This window comes from Drosophila rhopaloa, unplaced genomic scaffold, assembly GCF_018152115.1.
Source record: "Drosophila rhopaloa isolate 14029-0021.01 unplaced genomic scaffold, ASM1815211v1 contig_60, whole genome shotgun sequence".
NCBI lineage: Eukaryota > Metazoa > Arthropoda > Insecta > Diptera > Drosophilidae > Drosophila > Drosophila rhopaloa.
The window spans coordinates 1-11,808 of record NW_025335157.1 but is presented as its reverse complement, the minus strand read 5'-3'; the positions used below and the strand labels follow the sequence as shown (position 1 = coordinate 11,808).

Sequence of the window (11,808 nt, the reverse complement as noted above, 5' to 3'; positions counted from 1 at the left end):
GAAGGGACTTTGAAACATGAACCAAAAAAAAAAAATAAACTTCATGCGAAGAAATATAAATTAGTTAGTTTGAATAGCTGTTAAATTATTGCAGCCGTTACAGCGGGCGTTCCGAGTAGCCAGATCGCAAGGATCTAGGTTTAGTGCCAGTTTTAACTAGGCATTGCCACCTGATCACGATCGCACCAACGTTGCCACTGTGTTAGCGTTGCCATTACGGTAGCGTTGCCGACCACGTTAGTGTTGTCAACCACGTTAGCGTTGCCAGTGGGACCTATCGTTTGAGCTCTGATTGGGATAAACGCAATCCTGAGCCAGGGCTGTGTTGAGTAGTTGGACTAAAATTTTAGGAACCACGTTCCTGGAGAATTTTCGCTGCATCCGAACAGATAAAAGCTCGAATTCCAATTGGGACGACCTTTTTACTTTGTGCGCATCCAAAACCGACAGTCCGGTCCGTGTCCGTTGGCACGGTAAAATATAACCTCTGTGCGGGAAGCTAATGTGAAAATTTAAATCAAATTAGTGCTGAGAACTTGGCTAGTAGTGCCACCGCGTCGAATTCCCCAGGCCAAGGGTATTTTCGGTGGTGTTTGCAGGAAGGTGTTGTTTGCAGAGAAAAGTGAGTTATAAGGGGATTCAAAGTGAACCCGCGTGGTTAACCTAATTTTTCTACAGGGTCAAATTTTGGAAAAGTCGGATCACGGGATAGCTTCGTGTCCGGCTTAAGATCTCACGACTGCTGAAAGTGGCTGAGAATTCAGGGAGTAAATCAGGCTTTCGAGGGGCAGGATCCGGAGGTATGTAAATGAGTGAACAGTGCGGATCGGCCAAACCTAACCACAGTGCTTTTTAGTAGGTTGTGCCCCTAAGCCTCGGGCAAGGGGAAAGAAGTGAACTAATGTAGCTAACTAATACAACGCTCCTAAACAAGTCGCCGGCGTTAACCCATTGCTGCAGGAAAATATCGAAGGAAATTTAATCCCCAAGACCGTCGTCAACCTGCAGCCGTTATATATATATCACCACGATGCTCGCGATCGAACCCTTCTCACATGGAAAATCCACACGGTTTTAAATATGGAGAGAGTCTATGAAAATTTTATTTTTATTCCTTTTGCTCTTGTTATATAACCTGCCAAGACAAAATTTCTGAGCCCCTTTGAGGAGCAGCGTGTTCGAGTTACGCAAATAAATTTTTTTTTGTAGATATAATATTATTTTTGTGATGATCATTTCAAGAATTAATTAATTTAAATTTGTTTGAAGTTTCTAAAATATACTTATATGATATTTCCTGTTTATCTAACCTAAATTTTTCCAGTGTATGCATATGCGCGCTGTTAAGTCTAAAGCTCTGACCAAACAATAACAATGCTCTTTTTGCATTAAGTTGCATTCTACACAGCGTTTGGCCAATTACATTTTTTTTTTTTTTTTATGGTTTTCGAGTAGCAAACAAAGCTCCCTATGCGACCTTTAAATATCTCTTTCAGCTTTCAGCCATCGGGAGATCGATCTTTCGTCGCTGGATCTGGATAAAATTTGTGAGTTATATTGCGCAAGCTTTACTTATGTTTACCTGTCATTTAAATAATGAAAGAAGAAATTTTTACATTGAAATTTAATGAGAATTTGCCAAGAGTTGTGAGAACGCAATTAAAACAGAAAATTAATGAAGTATTTACATAAAACAAAAAAAAAATAAATAAAAAAAAATAATTTAGAAAAAAAGTGCACAAAACTTGGGTTAGATGAAGTGGAATTCAAAAAAATTAATTTTTATAAAAATAAGTCACCACGCTTGGAGTGTTCTAAAAATTATATTCTTATATTTATTTTGTTACAAATTTATCTACTTACTCTACCATATTATACCATACCAATATTATGCTTATATTCTTTAGAATTATTTTATAATGTTATACCCTAGATTTAGCCTGAATATTAAATTGTGTTGAATTTGAATTATGAAAACCAATTAAAATAAACTATCTGAATTCAGCTGATGTCTACGCGGTGGTAGGATGAAAGGGATCATCAGCAAACGCTAGAGGAAGATGATCACAGGTTGGGAGGGCAAAGTGCGACCACATTTACATCAGTGGCTTCGCCATGATTACTTTCTCGCGCAGCTTCAATACTTTCTTCGCCATTCTTTTAACTTTTTAATATCTATCTATTCTAATTCTACCGGTTATTTCTTGCATTTTTTTTTTGTCGCTAGCACGCAAATTTTCTCGACTTAGTATTATTAATGTGTAACTAGCATGATCCGTCCGAAGCAAGACCTCCACCCCCAAAGCCGACGAGCAAGAGCCGGAACATAACGCGTGCCCCAGCAAGGACGGGTCCAAAGCATTCCAAACCTCGTTGCACGTTACAGTATTATTCTCATTAATAATCTAAGAAAAGTGGCGCTCAACGTGAATGGGCCTCTGTGAGTAAAGTGAACGGTTACAGGGACTTACAAATAGAATATTCAAAATTTATTTCCTTTTCCTTTAAAATTTCAGTAATTACTACTATTTATTCTTTCAGTCTGCAAACAAATGTCTGTCTAAAACAGGAGTGTTAGTCCGGAAAATAGTAAAGAAGATTATAGTATTTTCTTCTGGCCGAAGCTAAAACTCAGAGATAAATAGAACATTTCCTACCAATAGCCTTCGGTCTTAGCGTCATTAAGCCCGTGAAAACAGATTGCACGCAACCCTGGTTCGTCGTCTGGCCGGCTAATGCTAACAATAGTATCATCAGTTCAACTGGATAGGAACTAGATGCACAAGCTTACGAGCAGTGCACTAGCCACAATTGACTTGTGAAAAATCGAATTTCTAATTTATATTCAATTTTCTGAGATAAATCAAGCCCCTGGTTATACAAACCTGGAATCCAAAGGCTACATTTTAGAAAAGGCATTGATCAGGCTCAGTTGAAGGTTTGATCGTCTCCCTCCACGATTTTCCTGAAATATTAGAGGTGGCAGTTCTCTAAGCAGGAAATCGAATCTCTTGTAAATTCTGTGAGAAAATTTAGTAAACAAATAAAATCCTGCTATACGCGTAGCATCCAGCTTGAGTTCAGATCAGATTATATTTTTTTATCTTACCAATTTTTGTTGAGTTAGTAGAGAGTGTTAATACCAACAAGATTCTCTTATTTTATCTAAGTTCTTCTCTTTAAGTAAAATAACACTACATAAATTTACAATGGGTTTGGACCGATCCCCTGATAACACCGCCGCTGGGGAAAACCCTAAGCCAGTATGTCCCATTTGTAAGGCAGAGATTGAATCCGTAGCCACAGCACTAAGAACACCATGTAAGCATGATTTCCATAAGCTATGCTTAGAAGCTCACTTTCTGAAAAGCACACTTTGTCCAGTTTGCAAGGTTCAATGCGGTCCAACTGGGAGTGCCCGTGAAGCCCGAGCTGTCTCCCGAGCACAGCAATCCTGAACTAGCAAGAGTGTAGCAACAGGCAGCAAAGTCCATAACACAAGTTCTACTCCTAGTGTCAGCAGCGAACCATCATTTGATACCGCTAGGGCAGTAAACGATATTACATTGTTGGCAATGGAAAAGCGACTTTTAGCCATGTTGACCGATAAGCTGGAAAGCTCCGTAGAAGAGTGTATACAAAGAGTATTCTAAATTCTTTCTCGGCCGAAGCCACAGGCAGAGCTTATCAGAGATCACAGTCGAATTCAAACGAAAGTTCCCATAGACGAAGCGAATTAGATATGGAAGACGGGGAGTTTCCAAACCTGAGAAACCCTAACCCAACCAGGAACAGATCAGGATCGATAGTATCTTCTCCAGCATCAAAAGCTAATAGCGGTAGTGAGTTGTCGCAAAGACCCGATAAGGTAGCCCAGATTTTGAACAGTTGGAAAGTCAAATTTTCCGGAACAGGGGTAACTGTAGACAATTTCATATATAGAGTGGAAGCTCTTACTCATCAAATTTCGGGATATTGTGCCGCAATGCATACGTTTTGTTTGAAAGCAAGGCGAATGATTTATTGGAGATATCACAAGTCAGTAAGATTAGTTCGCTGGGACAGTTTATGCGAAGCCTTACGCATGCAGTTCCGTCAGGGAAGAGATGATGGAGACATCGAAGAAATGATTCGAAACCGGAAGCAGAAACCTGCTGAAAGCTTTGAGAGTTTTTTCGACAGTGTATCAGCGTTAATCGACCAACTCGAGCAACCGTGGAACACCGGAAAATTAGTCCGAGTACTCAAAAGTAATTTGAGACCGGAGATCCGTCACGAAATACTAAACGTCGAAATTAACACTGTTTCCGCTTTAAGGGAGATCTGCAGGCGGCGTGAATCTTTCTCGGAAGACGTTAAGCGGAGTTATGGGTACTCCAAAAATACCCCTTTTAAGAGAGAGGTTTTCGAACAGAGCGAGAAGGAGAGGTACAGTGAATCTGAGGAAGATGAGGCAGTAGAAGCTTTCACCTTAACATGTTGGAACTGTCAAGAAGAAGGACACCGTTACCAAGAGTGCGTGTCGGAACGTAGAGTGTTTTGTTATGGATGCGGGGCCGCAGACACTTATAAACCTAGCTGTTTAAAGTGTTCAAAAAATTTCAAAGGCAGCGCTGCGAGGTCAAGGTTTAAACCGAAGACATCCAGTGCTCTACGCAGTCAGTCAACGATGACCGAGCAATAAATGAAGCCTCTGAAAATGCTTCAAAAGATATACCGGACGAACAAAATAAGCCTGAATTTTCGTTATTACATAAAAAGATAGCACAAATTTCGGAAATTAAAATTTCTGAGGGAAGTATTATCACTCCTTTAAAACCTTTAAGAGGGCGAAACGCTTCTAGATGTAGATCCTTTTGGCAAAATGTTCGAAGTTGTCGAATAGGTATCAAACAGATCAGTTAAGTTCCTATAAAATCTCGAGACCCTCGTCCTTTCCTGCCAGTAAAATTATTAGATCGCACTGTTTACGGCCTGTTAGATTCAGGTGCCTCGATATCCTGCATCGGAGGAGAGTTAGCCAAAGAAGTAATAAATGGCTTACAAGCCCCTTACACAGAAAGCGAGCACGGCCGATGGAACCAATCAGCAGGTATTAGGATTAATAAAGGTTGATCTAGAATTCGAAAAGATAAAGAAGCCTTTTTCAATCTATATCGTTCCATCATTGAAACAACAATTTATTGTATTTAGGAGTGGATTTCTGGAAATCCTATGATTTATTTCCAAAGCATTTAAATTTGTCAGAAGTGGAGAAAGTGTCTAACTGTTGTGATGAAGGAGTCGATGTCAACAGACATGAATTAACTGACACGCAAAAAGCAAAGATAAATATTGTTGTTAATTGTTTTCCATCGTTTGTTCAAGAGGGTTTGGGGAAAACGAATTTAATATCCCATTCCATTGATGTAGGCGACGCAAAGCCGATAAAGCAGCGTCATTTTCCGGTCTCACCTGCGGTGGAGAAGTCAATGTATGCGGAAATAGATCGCATGTTGCAACTTGGAGTGATCGAGGAGTCGGAAAGCTCGTGGTCTTCCCCAATAGTAATGGTGACAAAACCAGGGAAGGTGCGGATATGCTTAGACTGTCGCAAACTTAATAGCTTTACCGAGAAAGACGCTTATCCTCTTCCGCAGATTAATGGAATCCTCAGTCGCTTGCCAAAAGCTGAGTTCATTACGAGTATAGATCTAAAAGACGCTTATTGGCAAGTTCCATTGGATCCCGCGTCTATAGACTGCTTTTACTGTTCCCGGTAGACCTCTTTACCAGTTTAAAATAATGCCTTTCGGACTGTGCAATGCGCCCAGTACAATGTCAAGATTAATGGACAAGGCTATTCCTGCATCCCTTAGAATCGAGGTTTTCATTTATTTAGATGATCTTCTAGTTGTTTCCTCAAACTTTGAAAAGCATTTGAAAGTCCTTAGAGAGATAGCCCTGCACTTAAGGCGAGCTGGACTAACAATTAACGTGGGGAAAAGCCATTTTTGTATGAGGAGTGTATTTTATTTAGGCCACATCATCGGCGATGGCGGCATTAGAACGGATCCTGAGAAGATTTCGGCGATAAGCAACTTCCCAGCTTCAAAAACCCTCCGTAGTTTAAGAAGGTTCATGGGCTTATGCGGATGGTATCGCAAATTTTTCCCTAATTTTGCCTCTTTGGCTTCACCACTTACTGATTTGATGACAACTAAAAGGAAATTTGTCTTAACCGAAGAGGCTCTCAAAGCATTCGACGAGTTAAAACGTTGTTTGTGTGCGGCTCCTGTTCTGAGTAGTCTCAATTTTTCAGAGCCATTTGCAGTTCACTGCGATCCCAGTAAGACCGGAGTAGGTGCTGTACTTGTACAAATATCCAAGGAAGGGGACGAACGTCCTATCGCGTTCATATCTAAGAAATTAAATAAGTCTCAACGTAATTATACGGTGACGGAGTTGGAATGCTTAGCCGCAATTGTGGCTCTCAAAAATTTTAGAGCATACGTAGAAGGGCATGAGTTTCGGATCATCACTGATCACGCATCATTAAAATGGTTCATGTCTAACACCGACGTTAGTTCTCGTTTGGCTCGGTGGGCGTTATCTCTACAAAGGTTTCGGTTTACTTTACGGGTTCGCTGAACGTGGTACCTGACGTGTTGTCTAGAGTAAACGAAGATGAAATCGCTGCATTGGATATACGAGAGGGTTTGTTAGTCGACTTAGGCTCAGACCATTTCAAGTCACCAGAATATTTAAAACTATTGCAGCAGGTAAAAGCCAATCAAAACAATTTTCCCGATCTAAAAGTGGAAGATGGATATCTCTATCGCAAAGCGGAACATCTCTCTGGCATGCAAGTCCACGACGAGTACGCTTGGAAACTGTGGATTCCGAAAGCCTTAGTTCCAGGAATTCTTATGAAAGCACACGATAGTCCTATTTCTTCTCATGGTGGAATTCATAAGACGATTGAACGGATTAGGAGGTACTATTTCTGGCTAGTATCCGACGTAAGAAAGTACATAAGCTCTTGCTAAGTTTGTAAAACTACAAAGGCTCCAAATCACGTCCTTAGACCGCCGATGGGGAAACTCAGCGTTTTTTCCAACGGTTATACATCGATTTTCTTGGGCCATATCCACGATCAAGGAGCAGAAATATCGGTATCTTTATTGTGTTGGATCACTTTAGGAAATACGTATTTTTGAAGCCTGTTCGAAAGATAAACGCAGGAGAAGTGGTAAAATATCTCGGAAATGATTTGTTTGTGTCATTCGGAGTACCGGAGACGATTGTGTCCGACAATGGATCACAATTTCGCTCAGAAGAATTTCGGAAGTTGACCACCAAGTATGAAATTGCTCACACTTTTACCGCAGTGCATTCGCCTCAGGCCAACGCCTAGCAGAGAGTCAATCGTTCGGTCATTTCCGGCATTCGATCTTATTTGCGTCCAGATCAAAAGGATTGGGATGAGCACCTCAACCAAATATGTTGTGCTTTGCGAGTACATTAGAGTATAGGCACTTCGCCCTATTTTATGACTTTCGGTCAACATATGATAACCTCGGGATCAACTTACGCACTCCTCAGAAAATTAAATCTGCTGGATGATCGTTCTATCCTTTTAAGTAGACCTGATTCTTTTGAAATCATTAGACAGCAAGCTTCTAGCCACATGTTAAAGGCGTACGAACAAAACGCAAAAAGATATAACTTGCGGGCTAGGCATGTATCTTTCACAAAAGGGCAGGAAGTTTACAGGCGGAACTTTAAACAAAGTTGTTTCCAGACAGGATATAACTCCAAGTTCGGGCCAGCATTCGTTAAAGCTAGAGTTCGTAAAAAAGTAGGAAACTCATATTACGAGCTCGAAGATTTGCAAGGACGTTCAATAGGAAAGTACCATGCGAAAGACATTAGACAATAGCGTCCCTTCAGTTACGGTTTGAGTCTGGTGTATCAATGTAAATGTACCCCAGCCTGAAAGTAGAGGGGGGGCTTTGTACCAGGGCCCTGAAGGGACTTTAAAACATGAACCCAAAATAAATTTCATGCGAAGAAATATAAATTTGTTAGTTTTAATAGCTGTTAAACTACTGCAGCCGTTACAGCGGGCGTTCCGAGTAGCCAGATCGCAAGTATCTAGGTTTGGTGCCAGTTTTAACTAGGCGTTGCCACCTGATCACGATCGCACCAGCGTTGTCACCTGATCACGATCGCACCAGCGTTATCACCTGATCACGATCGCACCAACGTTGCCACTGTGTTAGCGTTGCCATTACGGTAGCGTTGCCGACCACGTTAGCGTTGTCAACCACGTTAGCGTTGCCAGTTGGACCTATCGGTTGAGCTCTGATTGGGATAAACGCAATCCTGAGCCAGGGCTGTGTTGAGAAGTTGGACTAAAATTTTAGGAACCACGTTCCTGGAGAATTTTCTCTGCAGCCGAACAGATAAAAGCTCGAATTCCAATTGGGACGACCTTTTTACTTTGTGCGCATCCGAAACCGACAGTCCGGTCCGTGTCCGTTGGCACGGTGAAATATAACCTCTGTGCGGGAAGCTAAATTGAAAATTTAAATCAAATTGGTGCTGAAAACTTGGCTAGTAGTGCCACCGCGTCGAATTCCCCAGGCCAAGGGTATTTTCGGTGGTGTTTGCAGGAAGGTGTTGTTTGCAGAGAAAAGTGAGTTATAAGGGGATTTTAAGTGAACCCGCGTGGTTAACCTAATTTTTCTACAGGGACAAATTTTAGAAAAGTCGGATCACGGGATAGCTTCGTGTCCGGCTTAAGATCTCACGACTGCTGAAAGTGGCTGAGAATTCTGGGAGTAAAACAGGCTTTCGAGGGGCAGGATCCGGAGGTATGTAAATGAGTGAATAGTGCGGATCGGCCAAACCTAACCACAGTGCTTTTTAGTAGGTTGTGCCCCTAAGCCTCGGGCAAGGGGAGAGAAGTGAACTAATGTAGCTAGCTAATACAACGCTCCTAAACAAGTCGCCGGCATTAACCCATTGCTGCAGGAAAATATCGGAGGAAATTTAATCCCCAAGACCGTCGCCAACCTGCAGCCGTTATATATATCACCACGATGCTCGCGATCGAACCCTTCTCACATGGAAAATCCACACGTTTTTAAATATGGAGAGAGTCTATGAAAATTTTATTCTTATTCCTTTTGCTCTTGTTGTATAACCTGCCAAGACAAAATTCTGAGCCTCCACTGAAGAGCAGCATGTTCCTGTTCGCAAATAAATTTTTTTTGTAGATATAATTTTACTTTAGTGATGATCATTTCAAGAATCAATTAATTTAAATTTGTTTGAAGTTTCTAAAATATGCTTATATAATATTTCCTGTTTATCTAACCTAAATTTTTCCAGTGTATGCATATGCGCGCTGTTAAGCCTAAAGCTCTGACCAAACAATAACAATGCTCTTTTTGCATTAAGTTGCATTCTACACAGCGTTTGGCCAATTACATTTTTTTATTTCTTTATGGTTTTCGAGTAGCAAACACAGCTCCCTATGCGACCTTTAAATATCTCTTTCAGCTTTCAGCCATCGGGAGATCGATCTTTCGTCGCTGGATCTGGATAAAATTTGTGAGTTATATTGCGCAAGCTTTACTTATATTTACCTGTCATATTTACATAATGAAAGAAGACATTTTTACATTGAATTTTAATGAGAATTTGCCAAGAGTTGTGAGAACGCAATTAAAACAGAAAATTAATAAAGTATTTACATAAAAAAAAAAAAATAAAAAAAAAATAAAAATAAATAAAAAAATAATTTAGAAAGAAAGTGCACAAAACTTGGGTTAGATGAAGTGGAATTCAAAAAAATTAATTTTTATAAAAATAAGTCACCACGCTTGGAGTGTTCTAAAAATTATATTCTTATATTTATTTTGTTACAAATTTATCTACTTACTCTACCATATTATACCATACCCTATCATTGCTTATATTCTTTAGAATTATTTTATAATGTTATACCCTAGATTTAGCCTGAATATTAAATTGTGTTGAATTTGAATTATGAAAACCAATTAAAATAAACTATCTGAATTCAGCTGATGTCTACGCGGTGGTAGGATGAAATGGATCATCAGCAAACGCTAGAGGAAGATGATCACAGGTTGGGAGGGCAAAGTGCGACCACATTTACATCAGTGGCTTCGCCATGTTTACTTTCTCGCGCAGCTTCAATACTTTATTCGCTATTCTTTTAACTTTTTAATATCTATCAAATTCTACCGGTTATTTCTTGCATTTTTTTTTTGTCGCTAGCACGCAAATTTTCTCGACTTAGTATTATTAATGTGTAACTAGCATGATCCGTCCGAAGCAAGACCTCCCCCAAAAACAAACAACAAAAAAACGAAAAAAATAACCCCTAAAAAAGGAAGGAAAGAAAAATACAATAAATTTTTTTTTATTTTTTAATAAATTTTTAATTTTAAATTAAATTATTAATTTTTTTTAAAAAAAAAAAATATATATGGTAGCTTAACTTTCAGAGACTTTTAGTGAGGTATTTTAAAACATTTCCAATAGTTACCAGCGCAATTCACAATATATATTTTTTTTACAACCGCCATGATTACCCATTAATCAAAAGCGGTTTTCCATTAAGTTTGGACAACTTTCTTAGCCATTCTACAAATACATAAATCAGAGTAGTTGCTGCTTTTATACCCGGCCAGGACAATAGGCAACCTCGGGGGCTTTGGAACGGATCCACTTGATGAAGGAGGCGACGCGTGTGTTGACCGACGGCTGTTGGGTGGCGCAGGCCTGACCGAAACTGACGATGCCCACGGCCACCAGACGTCCGTTGATCCGCTCGTAAAGAGCCCCGCCCGAATCGTATTGGCAGGTGTCCCGCCCGGGCGTGTAGGTGCAAAAGGAGTGCGGCGGAACTCCTACTCCGGCGGAGATCAAAGTCTGCCGGCACTGCTGCCCGTCAATCACATCCAAGGTGGCCTTCAGCAGGCGGTGGGTCTGTGGTCCGCCGTAGGAAGTGGTGCCCCATCCGGCGGCGACCACCTGGTGCCCCGCCAGTGGAAGCTTCCTGCCATCCTCCGTCGGTTGCAGTGGCAGGCACGCGGGACCCACGTTCCGACTCCACGCGATCGGCGTTCGCGTCCTCAGCAGGGCGATGTCGTTCCTCGGCTGTCCGTTCGCCTGGCTGAACTCCTCGTGCAGGATCAGGGCCTCAAGGTCGTAGCGACGGGTGGCGAACGTCTCGTAGGCACTGGCCAAGTCGTGCTCGCCCACCACCACCCGCAGTTGGGCGGCACTGCTCGTCTCCGGGCCAAAAAAACAGTGCGCCGCCGACAGCAAGTAGTGATGATGAACTGAGGAACAAGAAAAAGAGAGGAGTATTTATAGTAAATTCTGAACATGTGCAACTTATAATAGAAAAAGAATATTTAATAAATTCTCTGTTATTAATCTTATTGTTGTCTATTTTTATATATTTAATAAGTTTTTTATTAAATACTATACTATAACTTTTTATAAAAAATGTTGTGTTGATTTAACATTAATATACTTGATTTTGTGATTTTGAATGTACTTTTGATTTAAGATTAAGATTCCTTTGTTACAAAGTATCAATGGAGTAACCCTGGGACCTTGCTCACTAAAACCTTTTAGTAGTACACATTTTTTAACAAATTTAAAGAAGCTTAAGCCCTTGACAGTTTAAAGTCACAGACAGCATTATTCAAAATAAATCCCAAAAACAAATATTTTTTTCGTCTTTGCTTCAACGCATTAATTAATGCAATATAAATAACAGAT

General features: G+C 40.5%; 1 protein-coding gene across 1 annotated transcript; it reads right to left on the bottom strand.

Moving 5' to 3' along the window:
- Positions 1-8,204: 8,204 nt before the first annotated feature.
- On the bottom strand, positions 8,205-11,360 carry LOC123038100 (venom serine protease 34-like; the record flags this gene model as incomplete). Its single annotated transcript, XM_044461736.1, has 2 exons — positions 8,205-8,378; positions 10,699-11,360. Coding segments are annotated over 2 exons (836 nt in total), but the record flags the coding sequence as incomplete, so codon positions are not given.
- Between the last annotated feature and the right edge of the window lie 448 nt (positions 11,361-11,808).